Source organism: Hydra viridissima, unplaced genomic scaffold (assembly GCF_058129835.1).
Source record: "Hydra viridissima isolate aposymbiotic clone 2 unplaced genomic scaffold, HvirCarnegie_v1 scaffold_2, whole genome shotgun sequence".
Classification (NCBI taxonomy): Eukaryota; Metazoa; Cnidaria; class Hydrozoa; order Anthoathecata; family Hydridae; genus Hydra; species Hydra viridissima.
The window spans coordinates 21,928,283-21,952,812 of NW_028324301.1; the positions used below are offsets into that span (position 1 = coordinate 21,928,283).

Genomic DNA, 24,530 nt, shown 5'->3' on the forward strand with positions numbered 1-24,530 from the left:
AATTACAGAATCTCATAACCTGTCTAGTAGTAAATTATTCCGAAGATGTTCCTTTGTTAAAAAGATTAAACAGAACAAGATTTCAATAAATTTTAAAAAATTACTAATACTGGCGTTGTAAAGTCTCTCATTCCACGGAACCCCAAATTTTGTATAACAAATACTCAGACCAGAAACAACTAAACGTTCTTGTATCAATAGCTAATATTGTTCTTCTTCTTCAATTTTCTGTTGGTTAATATCATCAAAACACAAGATCACAGGACTATAAAACTACAGGATCACATAATCTTTTTAGTCACCAAACTTTATCTGTTTAGAACCTTGTTCCCAGGTTAACTTTCTGATGTAGGAAAATTTTTCTAAGTCCAAGTTATGAAAAAACTTAGAGAGGTATTTTTTAAAAAATACTTTGAAAATAAAGTTCAAATTTATACCAATTTGCTTTTTTTTTTTATTATTCTTTTTGGATGGAAGAACTAATTCGCCAAACTTGCTATAAAAAATGCTATTTCTTTCTTAAAAGAGAATTAGAAATTAAAAATTCTTGAAAAGAGTATGTTTTTTATAGAATCGCTGATTTTATTGCTATTAAATGGGAATTACGGCAAAGATTTCATTTTGTCCAATGCTTACTTACAAATTAAAAAGCTTCTAAAAGAATAGTTTTAGGGCGTGTTTCTCGCAATACACTGGTTGAGTTCATTTAAGAAAAATTAACAAGCTTTTTAAAGATAATCAAACGAGAAGATTATTTTTGTATTCATATGGTGCCATATGTCAGATGAAGTCGACCAGAAGTGACCTTTTCGATCAATGAAGAAAATTAGGCTTTTTCACATATGCTCGTTTTAATTTCGAGTTTCAGCGATAGTGAGGGAAGATAGAAGATTTTTCAGATACGAAAAAAAGTATTAGAAAGACAAATATTTTTTACTTGTCCCAATATTTGTGATGAGAATCTTTTTTCTCTTTGTTTGTTTTTCAAATTTCTTTCTTTCTCATATTTTATTCATAAAACTACATCACAAAAAAAGAATTCTTTGAATAAGTATTATTAAAATCTGGTCTTTATTTTAAATAAAACAATCTTTTATTGTTATTATGGTGGAACGAATAAAAGAGAAAAAAAATACTAGTTCAATTTCCTTAGGTTTTCCCATCATGCAATTTATCGATAAGAATTTAGTTGCTCTTCCGAACAGAAAAAAAAGTTTCTAAAGCTGCGTTTGGTGAAATTTTTACGGTGTTATGACTCCAAATATGTCTGAGAAAAAGGTACCAAAAACTAAACAAAACGATGATAAAAGCAAGAAAACGGAGGTTGAAGTAAAAAATGAAAATCTCAAGCCAGAAGTTTTCGAAACATTTTTACCGACGACAATTAGTTATCATTCAAATTGTTTACCAGACGCCATTTTTCTTACGACCTCCAACGGTCAGTTAATCACTACCTCTACAATAAACTACTCCATTTTTTTAACAGACATTACTTCTGCATCCATTACAAACAAACAAGAAACTAAAAAAGAAAAAGACGAGCAACATCTTGTAGCTGCAGCTGCGACGCCATCTGCAAGTCAACTGTGTTCATCTGCAACTAGCAAAGAAGAAAATTTATTTTCTGCAAAATTTCCTTTTTTAACAACAAGCTCTCAAACTGACAGCAGCATTACTAAAGCTTTTTCTCCAGCATTCACTTTATCGAATCCTTTATTGGCGCCAAGTCTTGCTATACCCATCTACAGTTCACAATCGACTCCGACGGTAGTGGATAACTCTTATAAAAACGTATTTGTTGCTGCAGCACAGACAAAAACAAACTCTGGAAAAAATAAAGAGTCTGGAAACTCAGAAAGTGACACCAACAGTATGGCAACATTACGTGGTAGGAAACGTACTGCTCAATCCCGTTTACCCGCTAAACTGAAAGAGCCAGCCGCCGTCGCTCGCAGAAATGCACGTGAAAGGAGGCGCGTAAAAATGGTTAATGATGGATTTTTAAGACTACGAAGACATGTACCAACAGATCCAAAAAACAAAAAACTTTCAAAGGTAAAGACACTTCGACTTGCAATAGAGTATATTCACCATTTACAACATTTACTTCAAGTTGATAATTGTTCCCAACAAACGTTGCAGTTAGTCGCAAACATTTCTCAAGTGTCCTCTTTTGATGACATTGACGGTGGAAATGCATGGCTGAATACTGAGGCTATGGTGAGTGAACTATTAATTCATTCGCAAAAATTTTAAAAGAAATTGTTTTTTTTTTAGTACGAGTATAACTTGCCAATATTAATAAATATTGAAATAAAGGTTTTAAAATGGCGGGTTAATATTTATTTTAGATAGTGATAAAAATATGATAAGTACTTATAAATTTTCATGAAAATAAAACCGATTTCCTATATAAAACTTTTGAAAAATAAGCAGGAGGGTTGATGAAAGTTGGGTTTAGTTTAAAAACAGGAGAAACCTGTTTTTTTTTTTTTTGAAAAGTGAAAACTTTTCTTGAGACTCCTGGAAACAACATGTTTTCTACACATGGAAGTTGCCACAATCTGTTGAGTTGCAAAAAAGCACAATCTTAATTAATTGTTCAAAGCGGTACCATTTGTTTCTCTCCCAGAAATTTCTACGACTGCCATGTTTTTCAACAACAAAGAAAAACATGCTATATTTTTGACTAAACAATTGGAGGTAAAAATTAGTTAATAAGTCTGACCAATTTATTTGATAAAGGCTGTATATTTTTCAGAGCGGCCCTTTGACCTTCTGAAAGATATTGCAAAACTTTTTACTTAAGAAAAAAAAGTAAAAAAACAAATTATGATCAGAAATGCTATTTTTAAAAATATTTTTCGCCGCTTTTTTTAAAGTTGTCAATAAATTGAACTCATTATTTTCAAACGTAATCTTGTTATTATCACTTTGAAATATTAATGACATTAAAACGCTCTCTTTCAAACAAAAAAACTTTACAATAAAAAGAAAAAAAAAACAACAAAAAGAAAATAACGATCTTTGTTTTTAAGAAATTATCGCCATTGTGCTGTAAAAAGCTAATGTACTTTACTTAAATGATACTCAATAGACTCATGATCTGTAATCAATGATCTAAGATTCTCGATCATATTTTTATTGATTCCAGATCATGATTAGACCCAAAAAGTTAGGCTGTTATTCTTCTAAAAAATCCAACTGATTTAACTTTTATAAAATTTTTATGGATTTTAAAACAAGCGGATCAAAAAATTTATGCTTTTACAGTAGAGTTAATACTCTTACTATTTCATTTACTTTATTACTATTCTTATTCTTGTTGACCTTATTGTTATTTGTAGTTTATATGTAGATGGAGTTTTTTTAAAGATAAATATTACTATTATTGTTATTATTATTATTATTATTATTATTATTATTATTATTATTATTATTATTATTATTATTATTATTATTATTATTATTATTATTATTATTATTATTATTATTATTACTATTATTATTATTATTATTATTATTATTATTATTATTATTATTATTATTATTATTATTATTATTACTATTATTATTATTATTATTATTATTACCATCATCATTATTATTGTTATTATTATTGTTGTAATAAAAATACTTTAATGTATATAACATGTGTAGCAGAAAATTAATGTTATTATATATCAGAAAATTTGATCTTTGTTTCCACTTTACCAGTTCGCGTGACTAAAAACGAGAAAAAAAAAAAAAAAGAAAAAGAAAAAAATTTGAGACTTATTTTACACCTATTTTTATAAGATTAAGAACGCTTGAAAGCTTACAATGGTGAAACATTTTTTATTATCTCATAACTTTAAAAAGTAACGCGCTAAAAAAAAAATTATAAAACCAAACAAATCTCTACATTTAAAAGAAATATATTTAGTGAAAATTTCATTTTGATAAATAAAACTTTTTCATTTTTGAAAACACGCAATATTTAGTTTCAAATATTATCAAATCATTTTACTAAACCTTAAAGATTAAACCTTAAACTTTGACCGAACCCAAAGGTAATGGGCTAAACAACTGGCTTAGGCCAAAAATATCCGTCGAAAACTATTTAAAAATACCCATATTTAAATAAAGTTAAAAAACACGACAGCCGTATGTTGTAATATATCTAATTGTAATATATCTAATTGTATTTATTTTTTGTAGAACCGTGTTAATAGAGAAATGGACGAAGATATATTTCAAACGATTGATCCTGCGCGGTTACGAACAAACTATACTGATTACATCACTAGGTGAGAGTTGAGTCGCGGGGAGGTATCCTTTTGAAATTTCTCCCCTAACAAAATCATAGAGAATCATATCATTTTGCACATAAATTTTCTTGAATAAATGTACCTATAAATAAATAAATAATATAAATTTATATATAAATAATTTATCTTTAATTTATGCTGAAAATATTTTATAGAAAGAAAGAAAAAAGTCAGATTATTGTTCTATTATAAGATCATTATTTCGTTTGTACTCTTTAGAACATCTTTTTCTAAAAATAAAAAAATGCAACACGACGATGATCTAAAATAGTCTCGTTGTGTGCGTAGGATACATAATTGTAACTCTCCTGATCCTTTCGAGTCTAAAAGCAAAGAGAACTTGACCTTGACGTTAAGAAAAAAGCTTTCAGCAGACAAAACAAATTTTGCGTTGGTTTTAATAGAATGTTGCGAATTCTGATTTGAACTCTTTTCCAAATAGCTTGTAGGCTATGTTTTAACCTTTCAAGGACCTTGACTAATTTTTTCTTCACCCAAACCTTTATAACTTCAATTAGATTCAAATTTAGCGATTGAGGTGGCCAGGACATTAAAGCTTATTTTAATTTCTTCTCCCCATAGTTTGAATTTGTGAGAGATAGTAGACAAAAAAAATCCATCTTGTTAGGCATACCACCATTCTTTCAATCAATCAGCATGTTTGTTGATTAAATCAAGCAAGTCTTCAGTGTATGTAGGTATGTTGGTTATTTGACCAGATATTTCCTAAAGCTACTCAATTGAATTTAAAGGAGTTCCAATACCAACACTCGCACTGCCACACTGCAAATATTTTACTATAAAAGAATGTAGCGATTAATTCTTAGATTTACATCTTTTAATGTCTTTCCTGTTTATTACTTCTAAATTACTTTCATAACTAAAAATTACCTGCTTTATTTAAATTACATCCTTAATCTTTTGAGCCCTTGATGTTATCAGTTTTCTAACTGCTGCAAATGCAACAATGTTTTTTCTAAGCAAAATAATTGTTACTGATTTTGAAGAAACATGTTTTTCTCGATTATGTTTTTCTCGATTATGTTACACGCTTCTCGTAAATCAACGATAACTTATCCTTTTATTGGGCTTTTAGTTGACGAAATTACTTTTTTACTTCACAAACCAATTGGTAAAAACTACTTTTAGTGAAAAAGTAGTTTTTACCAATTGGTTTGTGAAGATGGAAATCAATGTTAAACTTTGAGCACTTCTTTTTATTTCTTACTAATTATTTCGATTTGTTTTTTATATACACAAAGTAAAACTCAAATTGTAAAAATGTATTGAACTTCGCTATCGTTTTTCGTTATCGTGAACTTTATTATCGTTTTTCTTGTCATTACAAAAAAAAAAAAAAAAAAAAATCATGTCTATATCAAATTTACGATATCTTTTTTGTATGATGCTTTGAAAAACATGAAATTAAAAAAATCCCTTCAGCATCTATTTATTATCATTATTATTTTTTTGAAACTTTTTTCTCTCTAAATGTATAATACCGTGTTGCGATGGTCAGTAGGGGTGATGTTCATGATTAAAATATATGTTTCAATAGTAATCCATTGGGAATCAAAATTTTGATTTTATGAAAAAAACTATTGGTTCAATACTATATAAAAAAAACTCTCTGAGATTATTAAACATTAATGAAGAAACGCTGTTGGATGTGAAAATTTTTATTTTCTATCCGTTTGCTTCTCCTAAGCTTAATTAACTTCGATTTATTCCAATTTATTAAATGCACTAATTATTCGATTACTAAGTAAAATATCTTTTTTAACAAAGTAATAGTTAAATGGATTAATATTTAAAAAGTTCCCTATCCGTATTGTTCTTTACAACAGCCGTTCTTTACAACTAAAAAAAAAAAAACAATAAGGGCGTAAAAAAACACTTATAAGCCAAAAGAAAACATGAATAATGGGTGGCCAATCGAAAACATAAATTTAACGTAGCCATTCATAAACTATACAAATTATTTGTCACTAATAATGTTACGGAAGAAAAAACAAAGTTCAACAATTTTTTTAAACTCTTATTGAAGACAAAACCAAAGAAGCGATAATTTAGAGAAGCGTAAAGGTTTACTTAACTTAAATTTTTATTCCAAACACTTGGTGAAAATATATAACAAAATTATGTTCACCCCCCCCCCCCCCACTAAAATATCTTTGATCAACTTCCCAACCTTTTGATTAAAACCATCTTGGTGCTTACCTCTTGTAACCCTAATTCGGTCCCATTTCCCTTAAATTAAAAGTAAATGTTTAAAAATCATTTAAAAAGTAAATGAATAAAAATTTAGAAAAAGAGTTTTTTAAATTCCCTCTTCACAAGAATGTATAGATATTTAAATAAAACATTTCATGAATGTAATATTTGTAATTTAAGTTTTTAGTCAAACGGTGCGGTTTTAAATTGTTCTCATACGTGGTCAAAAGTTAAGTGGAATTATCAAAAACTGCCGTTTACGTGTCGTCGGTTGACAAGTAAAACTCATTAAGTACAGTTTTATGGGAAATTGACTTTTATACACTATGATGCTCAAATATTAATAACATTTATGAAATAAATATTGTTAGTAATATATAACTAAACTTATTTATTTTATTAATCCAAAATATCACATTGATATCTCGATAAATGAAGTAAACTAACTCAACTAACTTGATCTCAAATAAATCTCAAATAAATCTCAAATAAATCTCAAATTAGCTGCAGTGTCACTTAATGAGTTTTACTTGTCAATAGACGATGTATGTGTGTATAAAATACCTGGAAAACTCTTGCTCTTAAAAGCGAAGAAGTAAGCTTATTTGAGGAAACAGATGAAAAGATGAGTCGAGGATAAATTAAATGAACCTGAAATGGAGTATGACAACGGAAATAATAAAACGTTGGTTTCACTTAAAGGTGTTCAATTCAGAAGTAATCATCGTAATGTCTGTTATGACGGAAGATGTACGCCACTTGTGTATGCACCGCTTTAAGACGATTTTTGTGCGATGAGGAAATGAGATGAGGATTTTTGTGCGATGAGGAAACGAGGATCGGGTATAGAAAAGTAAACTTTTTGAAAACCTTGTTGTAAATCAGTCAAAGTTCGAATCCTAATCCTGTTCTTCGAAGCGACGCACAACATTTTTATTGAAGCTCTATTAAAAGCGATTCTACTTAAGCACTTACCAAAATGTATTCTTGAAAAGTTATTGGCAGGTTTATGACAGATGTATTATTAAACAAACAGATCGAGAACTGCTACCAAAAAAATTCTATACACAAAAAAAACTTTTAAACTAACATAATGTAAGTATATACTTTTGATAACATGTGTTATAAAACAAGCGAAGCTGAGGTGCACAGAATAAAATGGTATCTACATTGCTTTGAAAATTCAAATTTGGAGCATGCAGATGTGGTTAGAATGTAAGGTACAAATTATTTAAGGGAATTGTTAAATAATGGAGTTGATTTAGCCCTCCTTGGCCATAACTATTATAAATGATTTGATGTGAATTTACATACATGCTTACTTTTTAAATTAATAGTAATTAGTAATTTATATAAATACACATACATACCAAAAACATGTAGCACTATTATTTACTAATTTAATAACTCTTATCCATCACTTACGTTATTTGCGTAATACAACGTTAGCTAAGTCAGATATTTTATTATCGAAGTGATGGTCAACTATGAAAGAAATCTTAACACACTTTTTGAAAAATAGACTTAATGCGAGGTTCATTATCGGTGAGTGTAGCTTGCCGAAGGGAATTACGACTCGTCATCGAGTATCATACACGTTTTATCCGGTAGACGAGATAAAATGTGTGGGATACTCCAAGGAAATGTTAATCTTCTCTATCAGCGATCTGACTATGTATATTTGGTAGCAGCCTAATTTTAAGCAAAATTGTCTGGTAAGTTAATGTTTTAGACGCCTAAATATTCTTCTTTCCAATTATTTTGACTTTAAACGCTTTGAAAGTTTTCATTTTTATTGCAAATAAAATCACAAAAGTTAGTTATTTTGTTTGTTCATTACCGAGTTTAGCGAACTTTTTCAACTCCTGCGTTTTTTTATAGAGTTAAAAGACGGACAAGGCTGCCATTTATATTAACAAGATTTTTGTTGTGTTCTCCTACGTAAAAATGGCAAATTTTGTGCTCTCCTACGTAAGATTGCAAAATAACATTTCAGAAAAACGCTTTAAAAAGTTGTTGTAAGTTATTTTTCACTACAGTAAAATTTAAACTCTTGTAGGCAACGAAATTGGCCTATAGGCCAGCAGTTTGGCACACCTGATTTAGATCTTTAACTATTTTTTTTGAAATTATTTAAAACTCAGCTAAGAAAGAAAAGTGCTCTTGAATATTTCCTGGTATTTAAGAACTCCATATTTAAGAGTATTTTTGCTATCAGAACTTCATTTTAAGTAATATTTCTTTGTTATTAGAACTCCATTTTTGATATTAACATTGTTATTAGAAATTCATTTTGAACAATACTTCGTCTATATAGAACTCCATATTTAAGAATATTTCGTTATTATTAAAACTCCATATTTACAACTTTTATCGTTTACTTTATCCCTACAGTTCTTTTTATACAATATATAAAATGATAAAAATGAATTAAACGTATAAAATTTAATAAAACAAAATGGACCTCACTGATATTGAGCCATTTAACCATATCTTGGGCTGATTCGTTTTGAGTTATTGATCATCTTTGCTTCGATTGTTCGAAATTGTTTTGATAAAACAGCTGATACGAGCAGGTACCTTACCAAATACCGCTTCATCACTGCACACTGGGGTGATTTCTCTTTAGAGAGACGTATTGGAATCAAAATCGCGTCTCTGAAAATGTCACGTTACAAAAAAGCTGACAGAATTTCCCTCTGTTTTCACTTCTAAAGATATACCATTTTCTTTGCATTTCGACAACATCTCATCTAGAACATCGTTAAGTTTGTCACCGTCTTTTGCATTGGTGATCTCGAACTTCAAATACTAAAATTACAGTAGCAGAAAACATCGACAGAAAGTTTACACGGATAAACATTTTAAGATTAACTAGAAAAAAAAAAGTTCTAAAAAAAAACAAAAAAAAAAAAAAAACAAAAAAAAAAACCGAAAGTGAATGTTAAAGCCCTCGTTATCATAAATAGAAAATTTAGACTTAGCGTCTAATAATGCATTCCCAGCGGTTTCTTTCTTTCTAAACATAATCTGATTCGTGACGAAAAAAAAAGAAAAAAAAAAAAAAAAAAAAAAAAAAGCACGAGGAGGTAATGCATCAAGAAAAGGCGAAAAGAATGACGTCATTGTTGACGAATTTCCAGAAGAATTGTCTACTGACTTCTTTCCACAGCAACGAAACGAACGGCAACGACTTCGTAGCTTCGCCATACAACCAACGAGCCTAGAATAAACATTCCAAAGCAATCAAAACAATTCATTTAAAGTATAATTTAACATTTGAGAGAAAAAAAAAAAAAAAAAAAAAAAGTTGTATTGATGATGATGCCAGAGCGATGCCAGGATGCACGAGTGAAAATGTAGCATTTTCACTCGTGCATCCTGGCATCGCTCTGGCATCCTTTGTTTGATAAAATCTCTAATTTTACTTTTATAAACATTTTAATAATAATAATAATAATTAACACTTACCTTCACGCTATTACACCGACGGCCTTTTTAATTCAAGAAAAAGATTTTAACAATATAAGAATAAACTTAAAAACGTACCTCTTGGATGTTGTCACACTTAAGCTCAATTTGGATGGCCCTTTGTTGAGAAAAACGAAAGGCGATTTATTGATAACCGGGTATCCGAGGGAAGATATATATTTTTTAGAGCTCAAAATATATCATTAGTTTCTTTATAAAGCTGAAACTTAAATGAATGATATTTGCCGCCAATTTCCAAAATAATATAAATAACAAGAATAATAATAAGAAAATAAAGTTGGGAATTTATTGAACTCCTCATTATAGCTTGGGTCTAAAATTGAAAACGATGAAAAGCTGCAAGATTGAGTGTTTGACTCACATGCGCCATAACGGTAAGAACTTTGGAAAATCCGCTAAAATTGCCCCACATATGAATCGTGCTTGATTGTAATTCTTTTGATGAATTTCATACTCGCAAACCCTAAATTATCAAACAAATCTCGTTATTACAGCTTTTAGTGGAATAACAAGAAGCTTAGTGGAATAACAAGTCATCATTAGAACATCTGAAAAATAGAAATTTACCGAAGTGCATGATATACATTGTCTGGCATGAGCTCCAGAGTTTTCTGAAAAAACTGTGCATGGGCATCAATGTTTATGTAAGGCAGACACAAATCCAAAAGCTATACGAAAACGGAACTTAGAAAATCATCACACAGCAAACACGCTTAACAGCTTATATACTTATATAACATGATAAAATGATAATGACAAGTAAACAAAAAACATAAAACCTTATTATGAAATGAATAATCTTTCCAGTGAACACAGTGGTCGGAAACTTCCCCAGCCGTTACAGATGCCAAACATCGATAAAGAAGGTTTATGAACTTAACCTCGCTCATGTCAGGCGAGTGTAAAAAGCAGAGTTTATACTTGATATAAGCAAGCCATAATTTCTTGGTATTTCGACGAGACGTGTACTGATGAACAGCACACTCAAATGCCTCATCAACTGCAGTGGGGAAGACAAGCAATGATGGGGGAACATTTTTGATCTTCAAAACAAGACTAAATTTAATGAAACGTAATAAATTCATGACTTTAGAATAAACCGAATGATTTTTAATATAAGATAAGCAAAACTGCTGCCTCACCAATAACACATCCAATAGTAGAATATCAGATGTTCAGATATTTTTGGAATATAGGTTGGCAAAGTAATTGAATAGGGAATAGGAAGTCCAAGAATCTTTTGATATAAGATTAATACATCAGGAAAATCTGTGCCATCTTTAGGTAACTCAAAGTAAACATGAACACACTTGGTCAGTTTCTCTAAGGCTAAACTCGGCATATTCTAAAACAGAAGAAAATGTAGTTAACTAAACTTCTAGGGCAATAAAAGTAAAATGAAAATATGCTTTAAAAAAGTTAATAATCAAAGCGCTTATAAACAAAAACACCTCTTTATAAAGCCAATTAGTGTAAAAATAAACAATTTCAACATCTTGATCACATTTATGCAATGCTTCTTCAGCTATAGTCACTATTGCATCCATTGGTGAATGTTCAATGAATATTGATAGTAAAAGGGCCCATCCTTCAACAAAACCTGATTCTTCATTTACAATATCACGTAAAATTTGTGTGGCGTTCTTCTTTTGATTAACTGACAGCTCAAAAGCAACCATATTTTCATACACAATCATAGTAGATTTCAAAATCAAATTAGTTGCAAAACATTTGATAGCATCTAATGTAATGAAAGTAAAATTAAATTTTGGAGTAATTGAAATAAGGAATTTTAATTAAGTTTTGAAATACTTCTGAAACTCACCATTAAACAAACTACGAACTTCTTCATTATCAATTGCTAATGGATTGTTTGTCCAATCCAAAACAAACTTGTTTTTATTGACCAACCTTCCAGAATCACCTTGCTCACTCATAAATAAAACTTTTGGCAATTCAAGAAACACTTTCACTGAAATAAAACACATCCATAGGATTGCTTTATCACCAACTGCTAACTTGTTACTTAAATCTCCTAAGCAAAGTTTTTCAACTTTGTTATCAAATACTGCTCTACCAAGGGCAGATGCGAGATAATCAACAGCTAATTTTGTTTTGCCACGGTTAATAAGTAGCTGTGCAACATAAAGAACTATTTCAAGTAAGTAATGTGATTGAGTTTCTTTAGTCTCATTACTGTCAAGAACAAAATTAATCATCTCAGTACAAATTTCCTGCTTTCCTAGATAAGTACATTCCAAATTCAAACAAGTCCACCATACATTGTAAGTTCCTGCATACATTACTGCTTGATAGCAAAGTTCACGCAATTCTTCTGGTGTAGTATTTTTTGCAACTAAGTTTAAATATTCTATCCAAAGCTCTTCAGAGTCACGATTTTCTTCTAAGCTTTGTGAAAGAACACTTAAAGCATGCTCTTTGTTTGAAAGTTTACTTTCTGTATCATCTGGTTTACCTTGCCGAAGACGCAATTTGGCTAGAGACAGCCATAGTTTCACAGAACTTGGATCTTTAGTAATTGCTTCCTCAAGCACTTCAGAATTATTGTATGATTCAGAGAAGTATCGTACTTCTTGACTGGAAAAAAAATACATCTCACAGTAGGATATTCAAAGAACTGCTACAGAAAGAAATAATCAACATAAACTTTAGGTTTTACCTACCATTCTGGTTGTATATTTCTTGAGTCAGGTGATTTCCTTTTTAAAAAGTAAATAGGTTTAAAACATTTTAAATAATGATGGTCAATGTCTATATCCCTTGTATCATTTCTTCCAACCTGATCAATAAACCAATTTCTGCAGTTGAAACTGATACACTCATGGAGAGCTTGATTTTTTGAACGCCTGAATTCTTTTAGCTGATTCCAAAGCAACAAAAGCTGTTCTTCAGATGACATTTTACCAGAGTATTGAGCAACAAAATCTTTGGTAAACAACGAAAGAAGATGCCGCTTCTTTTCAATGTTATCAATTTTGTCAGCTTCAAACATACCAGGCTCATAAGAAACTAAGTCATTGATAAGATCTATTTGATCTAAGGAACATTTATCTTTAAAGTGCCAGCATTTACACAGCTTATCATTGCAAGTACCAAAAACTTCATATTTACACATCACTTGATAAGGATTAATATGGTTTGAGAATGTGGCAGACTGCAATGAAAACCGGGATTGTGTTCGAAAGTAAGGACTCAAGCTAAAGAAAAAATGTTTCAAAACAGCAACTCACCGATTATAGTACAAAAGTCTTAATATTCAAAATCATTGAAACTTTTGTAATACAATGGGTGTGTTGCAAATCATCAAATAGCAAAATTAGGTTTAAAAAATGTACAAGAAAAACCCTTAAGCATTTCTAATGAAACTCAATGAGAAACCCACAAGAACACTAGCAAGAACACTTTTATTACAAACATCCATGAACTCACCGATAAGATTTAAAGTTGTTCAACACACTGCTGTATTTAGAAAACAATTCAAAATTCCTGCGTTTGTCGTCAGGTGAACAATCGTTGAGTTTTTTAAAAGCACTTTCGTTGGCAGGCAATCTTGAAGAAGCCATAATCTCAACTTCAGAAGGTGCAATGAAACTACGATTTTCGAAAAACTCGAGCAAACTATCCAGAGAAGCTTTCTTATAGAATAGTTGCTCATTACTTAAAGTAATTTTTTTCTAAAAAGTGATTTTACAAAAATTAAAAAATATTTGATTTAAATGGTTACAAAAACATGGTGGAGACTACTAACACTTTCAGTTGCAAGAAAAATATTCTAAGCAACAGAGAAATCAATCAAAAATCAAACCTGCAGTTCTTTCAGATCTGCCATGGATTTGATATCAGGCAGAAATTTTATTGAAACAATTTGCTCAACAACCCTGTGAGATATTTTATTGCCAGCTTTATTTTTTACATGATTGGTCAATTCTTCCAAAGTTAAATTTTTGTGTCCTTCTTGTAGTAAACTGCCAACCACATTTTTTTTTAGATCATTTACCTTTTTTCTCAGTTCAAGTTTTTTAAAATCATTTTCACTCATAATAGATGGAAAATTTGATATTTTTTTAAACTCCTTTTCATTTGCAGCAGAAAGATTTTTATTTTTTTTTAAATCTTTTTCACTCACAATAGAAGAGGTTGATGCTGGTACTGCTTGAGCTAAAACCTATCAGAGAATATTATATATATATATATATATATATATATATATATATATATATATATATATATATATATATATATATATATATATATATATATATATATATATATATATATATATATATATAGGTATGTATAAAACCCAAATCTAGAAATAAAAAAAATTGTGAAATTAATGTGTTATAACAACCACTATCTTTATCAAAATTAGTAATTTTTGGTACAGAAGTTTACATTCATATGCATTTAGAGATTGGGATCCTTAACCTCAAGCTATTTTGGGGACAATACTATTTTATTTATTTCTTTAAAACTGAGTGTTTTTTTAGTGTGAGAAGCTTAAAAATATCAATGGACTATAAGCAAATTTTAAATTAGTATTTAAAAAAAGTTATTATAAAACAAAATTATTTCATAAACTCAAGAATATAGAACTAAAGAGAGACTCTTAAGTTCAACATGCTTTAAATTTGGAAATCCACACATACACTGATGTAAAACAAATTTTTGGGCTGTTTCATAAAAATGACCAGCCTGATATATAATTATAAAAAATTTCACAAATGAATTTCACAAAACAAAATCTCTGATAAAAAATTACATTTTAAAAAAATGAATGGTAAATTAACTTCTTTATCCAAGTTGAAAAAAAAATCCTTGCAATGTATTAAACTTTTATTAGTACACAACAGTACTAAAAAAATTGTCTGTAATTCTACAAAGCATAAAAATACTCTTTTTTAATATCAAATATGAACTTGTCTTCTATTTAACTTTCTTTATATCCTGCAAGCATTTTTGAAATTTTTGATATATTTTAATCCGCTGAAGATAAAGAAAAAAGAAAAAAAAAGAAAAACAAAGCTAAGGCATTTTTTTTTTCTTAGGTAGATTATGGAAAAGGAACTGAATAATATTAGTAAAAGTATTATCATTAAAATGAATAATATTAGTAAAAGTATTATCATTAAAATGAATAATATTAGTAAAAGTATTATCATTAAAATGAATAATATTAGTAAAAGTATTATCATTAAAATGAATAATATTAGTAAAAGTATTATCATTAAAATGAATAATATTAGTAAAAGTATTATCATTGGCAGCAGACTTATCTGCAAAAAAAAAAAAAAAAAAAGGTCTTATGATGCATATTATGCATTAGCAGTGAGATTGAGGAAGACAGGTGATACTTTGAGACAATTATTTCTATTGATGCATCAATCTAGTTTAATCTCATGCTCCTGCTTGTTGTTGCTTCTCATTCACTAACTACCTTTTCATGGGAGAGTGCTAATAGAACAACCAAAAGTTGCTTGAAAAAAAAAAAAAAAAAAAAAAAAAAAAAAAAAAAAAAAAATTCAAATAAGGCATCAAAATGCATTAATCTGACAAATAGTTGAGGGGAAAAAAAAAAACTAAACCTATTCATATAAATATTATTTTAGTTTACACTGGTATTTTTTTTGTTGCTACTTTATAAATTTTAAAGTAATTGTTTTTACTTTTTAGCAAGTGTAAACCATTAAATTAAACCAGTGTTTCCCAACCTATTTATACCATGCCCCACTAATAATTCTAAATTTCTTATGTCCAACTATGTAACCGGTTCCATAATTTTTTATATTTAAAAATGAAACTGTTTCTAAAGAAAGTTAACCATATATTTTAAATCCACTGTGACATTTTTAAAGAATTTCTACAAATAGAAAATACTTCATAGAAATCTAAACAAACAAACAAAATACTACATTTAACCCACTAAAACATGAGAAAAAGCTGAAAAAAAATCTTCAAAATAATGTTTTGATGAGTATCCAACTTTCCTAAATTATTTTATTAAGCTTCTGTACCAAATAATTCTTAATTTTGAAAACAATGGATGCAAAACCCATCCACATTTCACATTGATTTCTTATAGCATCAATGAGTTAGCATTTTTAGCAAACACAGTTTTGATGCTGCTAACTTGCTCAGTGACAATTCAAAATTAAACAAAGATTTAATGATCAACACAATTTGAAACACGTTTTAAATGTATGAAAAAATTTTTAACAATGATAAAAACCTATTATTCTGAATAAAAAACTTTTATGCATATTCAGATAAACCAGAGACAAGAGTACCTTAGTTGTATGAACTTTAGTTAAAGTATTGATATAACTTGATAAATCTCCATGTGATATATAGTATGCAGTCAAAGAATTCATCAAATTTTCAACATCGTGTCTCATCTTATCATTTAGTATGACTAATAATATAAGAATTAACATTCAGTATAATAAATAATAGGAGTCCTAAAATAAAAGCTATTATTTAATATACAATTATTAAACCAAAAAAAGTACAAATAAGAGCAGAGTATTAAAAATTGTGAAAATCCTATCGGAAACCTGCATTTGTACCACCATCAGCTTTAAGACTTATGATGCTTTTTGCTCTAAGGATCTTTTCGTCTACATTTTTTCGAACAGATATTTTTTCCTTTAAACGGTCCTTCACTACCTTAAACTATGAAGAAAAAAGCATCACTCTAGTTTTCTCCATCAAGTAGAGTTTAAAATATACTGTAGGCTAAGAACTAAGCTACAAAAAAATCTTCTAACTTGAATATGCAAATTATTATGGATCTTCTTTGTTAAGTTTCTTTCTTGAATTGCTGTCTGAAGTTTCTCCTGAAGCTCTTTAACAGAATTGTTAAGTGTAGTGAAAATTGAACGTTTTTCATTAAGATCTTTTTGCAATTTCTTATATGCCAACTGATCTTTCACTATACTTGAACTAAAAATAAACAAAAAACATAAATGAAAAAGATTTAATTATCACATAAGCAGCTTTAAAAATGGTAAATTATAAACCTGTGTTTCTTCATCTTTGTAACAGACTTTTCAATGCAAAACTTCAAGTTTTTTAGCAAGAGATCATCTCCTACAAAAATAAAAAAAAAAGATAGAGCATTTTATTTTTGTTAATCAATGTTAAAAAGACCAGAAAAAAACTGCACTAAAACACCCACCTGATTTTGTTAAGGAACTAACTTTTTGCTAAAAAAAAAAAAAAGAAAAAGAAAAAGGAACAATTTAAATGAGATGACAGTGAAAACATAAAATTTTAAATTATTTGATTCAAATAATAAGGAAATATTACTGTGCTTTTGGTTCTTGCTTGTTGAAAAAGCTGATCCAGCTCTGCATCACTAGATTGTACTAACTTATTTTCTTCTGCATCATCATCTGATTCAAAATCTTCTTTTGACAGTTGAATCACTACAGGAGCATGCTTCGGTGGCTTGAAAAGAAAAATATTTTAAACTAGTAGTGCTAAATAATTTAATTGAGGATACAATACAATGACAGAATAACATATTGACATATAAACTTTAGGTTGTCAGGAAAGTTTTATCGGTTTGATGGGTGCCATTTTTGCTTTAATTTTTTCTGTTTTTTAGCTAACTTTTATGCAATGTCAGTGGGGGATTTTCGGTCAATTTTCATGTTTTACCTTGTATTACTAGTACTTGCATTTTCTTGTATACTTGCATTTTCTTAAGTTCAAATTGGGACAAAGTGCTGCCAAGATGACTAGTAAAATTAACCAGACATTTGAGGTCAATAGTGTCAGAGAATTCCCACGCTCAGCCACACATTTTACAAATCACAGTTTGAAAATTCTCCAAAGCTTACACTAACTGACCACCATGATAACTTTCTCACTGGTAGAACCTTCACTAATCAGAACCAGGCAAAAATGGCCTTCGTCAACTTCATCAAATCTCCAGCACTAAATTTTTTTGCTGATGGAATACTTATTTTGACAGATTTGAGTAAGTATTACTAAAGTTATTCAATATTAAAGCTTACCAACAAGACTTTCCTGACAACAAGATACAACATTGAAAAACTAGCTGCCCCCAGTAAAATTATTTAATTGAAGATAAAACGTATTAACAAATTAATTGCCCCTAAATACTGTGAGCAATCATTGCAAGTAAAATGATTTCCAGTAAATTGATTGCCAAAAAAATGATAACTAAGAAAATGATTGTTATCAAATCATATCTGTAATGAGTAAAAATAACAGACAACTGCCTATATTTCATAAAGTTGTTTTGACAATTAAAAATTTTTTTAATAGGAAAAACTAATGAGTCCAATCAACAAATGATTGTCTATTTTTCAGAAGTAATTTTCTTTAGCAATGGATTTTTTGGCAGCCCTTTTGCATTAATTGGTATTGACTTGTCTTAGACCAATATAGGGCATAAAGATTTGTGAAGCTTTATTTTAGTAACAAAGATATTAATAAATGTAAACATTAACTATAAATAAAAACAAAAAAAAACATCTCACCATAAACTTTTTAAAAATATCAGCATTGCTCAAATTGCTTATGTTAGGTATGGTGGTTACTTTTGAAGATGCTTTAAAATCCAGCTTCACCTTTTGATTCAAGGTAAAAGTAGAATCAGGTTTTATAGGCTGATTGTTTTCATAGAAATTTTCCTACAAAAAAAAAAAAAAGCTTTTAGTGTTTTTTAAATATCTAAATTAACTTTTATAAATTCAATTAACTTTAGTAAAATAACTTTTATAAATATTTTTAAATTATTTCATTTAACTTTAGTTAAGTTACAGAGGATATTCAACTTACTTTATGGAGCTTTTTAACTTTAGCTGCTCTTTTACAAGCTAGTGATTTTAACGCTTGAGCTCGAAGTGCCCAGACTTCCTCTTCATCTACTTTGTCTGGTATATCAACTTTTTTTTCAACGTCTTCATCCTTTAATTTTGAGATAGATCTTTCACCTGAAGCAAAAAAAATTTCAAATTTTCAACCTATGTTAAAAATTAAGTCTTTATCTCTTTATTATGCTTGGTTGATGTTTATTATTTAAATACTAACTATAAAGCTTTTCTAAAATCATGTTCGATAAACAATCACATGCTGTATAATAAGACATTACTTTATTAACATAGTATTACATATATTAGAAGAATTCTGATGTTAATATAAGATCATTATATCAGACATTATTTCAAGTCGTGTAATATGTTTAAGAAAATTGCTTACTTTGGTCACTTTTTTTTTTGGACACTTTTCAACCATTATTTACAAAGGCAAGCATAAAAAAACATTTTTAATGACTTTGTGTTGTTCTTACTTTTTGGTTTTTTTGAGTAATAATAAAAAAGTTGTCACCCACCAATTTTTCAAATTTGATTGGAATGGGAGAAATTAATTTTTAATCGAATATCTGTACATTTTTTAGTATCAGCTAAAACAGTAGATCAGCTAATTTTTTTTACATTTTTATATATACATCGTATTTGCTCCAAAAATACTTAAGATTTAGCAACATTTTTAAAAAAAGTTTTCAAATTTTTTTTTTTTGGTTGGCTTTTGTTATACTTTTAAAAATGAAATTTACAAAATAATTTTTAAAAAAACAGATTGTATAAATTATTTTTTTTTTCGTATTCTGTTAATTTAACCAAATTGAGCCTCATGATACAAATTCAACTCACAACATTTTTACAAAAAGATCTGGTTAATAATTGAATTACTGCTTTATCATTAACAAAACTGTGACATGCTGAGATTTGGAAAAAAAAAAGATATGTAACTATGGGAAAGAGTATGTGTAATAATCATATAGAGAATTGGTAATCTAAGCTTGACATAAAAAACTAAACCTAGCGCCAACGATTCACCATCACAATACAAACTCTCAACATAGCCAGGCATCCATGAAACCTAGAGATAAAAATACTTATACCAAAATAAGTATCTAAATATCAACAGCTTTTAAGTCAGGTGTGAAGCATGCATGATTTAAATATTCATGTAAAAAATTACCCTAATCAATTCACTTACATTTGAATTTGTCATGTACTGTGGGACAATATCAACTGTTGGTTTAAAGGTTGCGTTATCTGAGAAAATTAAAAACTTATATGAACTATAATTTTAATGTTTTATGTAAACTACAATTTTTATATACTATGCACAAAATGGGGCAATTCTCACTTTTATATGCCAAAAATTTCAAAAACTTTAAAAGTTGAACAAAATTAACCTATTGATGGTGATGGAGGTGCTGTAGGTAAAGGAGGGGGAACTTCAGTTGTTTCTATCAAAGGTAAAGGTGCAAATCCATCAACATAAGCTAAAAATAATAAATTTACTTTTTAACTTCATTTCAAAAACTTCAGATATATTTTAAAATTGAAAATAAAATCTAACCAGATGGTTGATCATCATCAATCTCCATTGGTATGCTGTTATAATTATCTTCTGTTGTCCCTTTTTTGAGATCTTTTAAGATTTTTTTAAACTCATCTTTGTGTAGAGCACGTATAGCTAACAATCGAGACCTTTTCCCACCACGCTTTCTAAAAAAGGATTATTTTTTATAATTTTTTGAAAACAAAAAACTGAGGAATTATAGAAGTAAAAAATTACTTTTTCTTTCTTTTGCCTTCAATTTTCAGCTTCATCTGTGAACTACTTTCTTTAAGTTCCCTTTCAGCAGCTGCAGTCTGCGAACGAGTCTGTATTTTCTCTAACCTAAATGAGATTCTTTAAATATTGAGAAAGAATCATAAGGATTAACACAGAAGCTGCAATTAATAAAAGCTTTGCTTTATATGATTGCAATAAATTTAATTAAAGTGAAAATAACCTTTTAACAGAAACAGACTTTTTATTTCCTTTTCTTATTTTATTTTCTGTTCTTCTCTGTCGAAACTTCTTTAGTGACTCTTTTTCTTTACCAGTAGGAAATGCTAATAAATCATCTAAACAAGGTATCTGAAGCTCTGTATTATGCATTGATGATGCTACTAGCTGATTTAAAGCTGAGGAACCTTGTGAGCAATTTGTTTCTGTGATCTTTTCCAAATTCTCAATCTTAGGTATTTCAGATAAAGCTGATAGACTGTCTGCTTCTTTATTATGAGTAACTAACTTAACAGAGGCTATTTTCTGCAAACTATCATTTTTCTTTTTTGCTTGAGAAATTAGAATATTTCTGAGCATTTCAAGCTCTTCATCATTGTCTTCATTTTGTGAGGAATCTGACAAATGAACAACATCTTTTCCTAAAGAAATTTCATCTTCTAAAGTACTTTTCACATTCAACATTTTTTTCTGTTCCAAAGGACAAGATGGGGCAGGATAAATGCTAGAACTAGTTTCTTCTGTATCTACATGAAGCTTTTCTTCATCTGCCTCATATTCACTCAATACAATCATTGGTTCATTATCATCTAAAGAAGATAATAATTACATAAAATGAAGCAAAAGTAGTTTCAATACAAACCTATGTTATTATGAGCTTTTAAAGTATTTCTCAAAAAAACAGTTGTTTAGTAAAGACAAGATTTTTTTTTTAAGGAAAAATTTTGAAAACATTTAGAATGAAACCATTTTTCAATATCACTGCAGAGAGAACCTTAAAATCTTCTATTTTTTCTTTTTGAATCAATGCTAGTCTTCATATTTATTAAAAATAAAACTTATTTCTTGCTTTAGGATTTTCCAAAAGTAAAAAATTCACTTTATAATTTAAAAATTTTTTTCATTAAATCTGTGATTCCATACACTTTCATTTAAAATTCTCCACAAAAAAAACTCCAAATGATTTTTAAAGGTTGTAGTCAAAAGAAACACGTGAAATGTTTTTAGAGCTTTCCTTAAAATGCATGTTAAGGTACTTGTAAATTGAATTTAAAACAAATTAGTTCTAGTTTCACTTTTAAAATATTAACTTTAACAATACCTTGAAATCTCTTCAGCTGTTGCTGAATTAACTCATGTCTGGCAAGCAGAAGTTCATAGTCATCAAGTTCATATCCACTATCAACACCATTATGGTTAAAGATATCATCAAACTTTCCTTTCTTTTCATTTGCTTCTTCCTTTACATTGTTTTGTTTTTTTCTAGGTTTCTCATTTCTTTTTCCATTTCGGAAATTTCTTTCATTACCTGAGTTATCTACATGTACTAGTCAAAGAAAGTCCTATCAAGATTTTTTTTCTGAGTAAATAACAAAATATTTTCTAAATTATTAACTTTATATATGAGAGATGGGGAGGTGGAGGACAAATATGAGATTTAGAAATAAATTAAGTAATAAAGTGAAACTAAGACCTTTGTTAAACTAAGATAATATACTTAACATTTAGGTACAAAGTCTTTTTAAAAATATTCTCCCTAAAAATTGCTGTAATATTAAAGATAAAAAGTTTTTTGCAAGTTTTAAGTTGAATGTTTCAATTCTAATTCATACTAAATAATTAAAACTAAGAAAAACTCTTTAATAAGATAAAAAAAAGATACATTTATTTTGGATAATTCTTGGTTGTCTACTTTTACCCCAAGAGTTAAATGAAGAATAGTGTCTTCTTCTATTAAAATTAGGTGGCATATGAGAATCAGTTTTCATGAAACTAGCTGCAAAGCCTATTTCTGTTTCCTCCAGGATCTCACCATCTTCAAGCTCAGTATTTTCTGCCATACATAGAACTCATTTAAAATAAAACTAAAATACAATAAACATTTATCATAGAAACACAGATTCCATATCATTTACTTTTATGTATTAAAAAATTAGGTTATTTTTAATACATTATTAAAAATAGTTTCTTGATTTGTAAATATAAGATAACATATCTTTATTATAATCATTAGTTACCATAGTCCCTAATAAAAAATAACAGTAAAAACTTAATTGTTTGTGATGAAATTATGGAAATACTTCCGAGGTATTTGGTACCCATAAACTGTCATAGTTATTTAATTTAAATGTACTTAACGTTCTTTGTTAAATTTCTATTTATAAATACAGTTTGATATTTTTTACATTTTAGAACGTTTAACATGCCGTTAACCATTTGTTAAAATATAACAGTTAGGTTTATCATGTATAACGTTTATTGGAGATTGCTCGTCCAGTGTTTTAAAAAGTCACGGTCAAATAAAAGACTTATAAACAGACTTAAAACAAAAAATTGAAAATTTTATTCATAGAGTTTGTAGGTGATGTGTTTCCGTGTAAATAATGGCAGAATGTTAAGTGTAAAAAAATTTTGAGCTCTTAATCGAGATCTGCTTGGATAATCGAGTTAACCTGTAAAAGGCGAAATAAAAAAAGTTTTTTTCCTCAAATCGAAATAACTCGAAAATCGAAAGAAGTACTCAGCGTAAAAAAATATTTATTTTGTTTTGTTTCAAAATATTTTGATTCAAATAAATTAAAGCGGATTTTGACTGACTGGCATGTTTTTACTGAAAAAATTTTAAATCGGACAACATTTTTACAATACTATTTACAATTGAATCAACTTTTCATGGTATAAATCTTTAATTAGTATGCGTTTTTTCTTTTTAAAATTTTTTTTTGAAAAATTTTTGTTTTTCATCTTCGAATCTGTTTACATTTGCCTCGTTTGCTGTTGTAGAGACAACGGCTGCTGCTGTTGCGTCAGCAATTCATGTTGAAATTCTAAATTATAAATGATGCTTAATCAAATGATGATACTTGATCAAATGTTGCCAAATAATGTATATAAACTTAGACTATAGATAAATATTTAATAAATAATTGTATATTAAAATATAATTATGTATGAAGTTATATAACAATATATGATAATATATGATAATATGTAATAATATATAATTCATAATAATATATAATGAATATATAATAAAACATAATAATATATAATCATGTGTGTGTATAATTATTTGAAGTAAAATTTTATGCCTAAACATAATATTAGTTAAGAGGTTTTTGGGATACCAAATATTTAAATACTGTGCAAAAATTATAAGCTCAGCTTAGTAAATAAATGTACACTGAGCATTCTTAACAATCCTTTAACTTATTTTCTCAAACGTGGTAAGCGGTATGACGGTCCCAAAATCCAAAGTAAGCTAATTAAAGTTTTATTTTTGATTGTTAAATTCTTAATGATTAAAGAATCGAAGATTGTTAAAAATTGATAATAGAATATTTAACTGAATTTTTAACAAACTTCAATGTGGTAAAGCTGGAACTGTATCAAATCAATTACTCAATACAACTTTATTGACTAAAAACATAAAAACTTTTAACTTTTATTAAAGTTAGTATTAAATAAAACTATCAATACACAAAACAGGCAATAATATATTTTTAAAAAATACATATATTATATCTCATAAAACTTAAACAATTACTAAATTCTGCTGGAAATCTACAAATTCCTCGGGTAATCTACAAATTCCTCGGGTAATCTACAAATTCCTCGGGTAATCTACAAATTCCTCGGGTAATCTACAAATTC

The 24,530-nt window shown here is 28.3% G+C and overlaps 2 protein-coding genes across 3 annotated transcripts; one reads left to right on the forward strand and one right to left on the reverse strand.

Annotated features, from left to right (window-relative positions):
* Positions 1 to 1,141: 1,141 nt before the first annotated feature.
* Positions 1,142 to 4,490, forward strand: LOC145183695 (uncharacterized). The gene is made up of 2 exons (XM_080059138.2): positions 1,142 to 2,220; positions 4,201 to 4,490. Exons 1-2 carry the CDS (start codon positions 1,252 to 1,254, stop codon positions 4,291 to 4,293), a joined length of 1,062 nt encoding a protein of 353 aa, XP_079915264.2. The 5' UTR covers positions 1,142 to 1,251; the 3' UTR covers positions 4,294 to 4,490.
* Positions 4,491 to 8,850: 4,360 nt separating this feature from the next.
* On the reverse strand, positions 8,851 to 23,270 carry LOC145197725 (uncharacterized). Of its 2 annotated transcripts, XM_090080317.1 has the most exons (28): positions 22,540 to 23,270; positions 21,979 to 22,194; positions 20,881 to 21,466; positions 20,661 to 20,765; positions 20,442 to 20,590; positions 20,275 to 20,364; positions 20,073 to 20,131; positions 19,892 to 19,952; positions 18,849 to 19,003; positions 18,548 to 18,700; positions 17,346 to 17,486; positions 17,215 to 17,242; positions 17,057 to 17,126; positions 16,805 to 16,979; positions 16,592 to 16,709; positions 16,325 to 16,449; positions 13,843 to 14,202; positions 13,467 to 13,711; positions 12,701 to 13,234; positions 11,842 to 12,614; positions 11,468 to 11,757; positions 11,159 to 11,361; positions 10,796 to 11,072; positions 10,584 to 10,684; positions 10,378 to 10,479; positions 10,074 to 10,113; positions 9,685 to 9,747; positions 8,851 to 9,335 (listed from the first exon to the last, which is right to left on the reverse strand). In XM_090080317.1, the coding sequence occupies exons 1-28, from the start codon at positions 22,715 to 22,717 to the stop codon at positions 9,192 to 9,194; spliced, it is 5,541 nt and encodes a 1,846-aa protein (XP_089936443.1). In that variant the 5' UTR covers positions 22,718 to 23,270; the 3' UTR covers positions 8,851 to 9,191. The 2 variants fall into 2 exon arrangements, with proteins under 2 accessions (XP_089936443.1, XP_089936444.1); XM_090080318.1 differs by lacking the exons at positions 9,685 to 9,747; positions 10,074 to 10,113.
* Between the last annotated feature and the right edge of the window lie 1,260 nt (positions 23,271 to 24,530).

Bases quoted from the DNA above. Each gene is read 5' to 3' on its own strand.
- LOC145197725 (XM_090080317.1), bottom strand. From the start codon at position 22,717: ATGGCAGAAAATACTGAGCTTGAAGATGGTGAGATCCTGGAGGAAACA. The intron at 19,004-19,891 runs GTTTAGTTTTTT...TTTTTGCTTCAG, and splicing joins TGGTGAATCGTTGGCGCTAG to GTGAAAGATCTATCTCAAAA. The intron at 17,487-18,547 runs GTGAGATGTTTT...TTTCTTTTCAAG, and splicing joins ATATTTTTAAAAAGTTTATG to CCACCGAAGCATGCTCCTGT.
- LOC145183695 (XM_080059138.2), top strand. From the start codon at position 1,252: ATGACTCCAAATATGTCTGAGAAAAAGGTACCAAAAACTAAACAAAAC. The intron at 2,221-4,200 runs GTGAGTGAACTA...TATTTTTTGTAG, and splicing joins GGCTGAATACTGAGGCTATG to AACCGTGTTAATAGAGAAAT.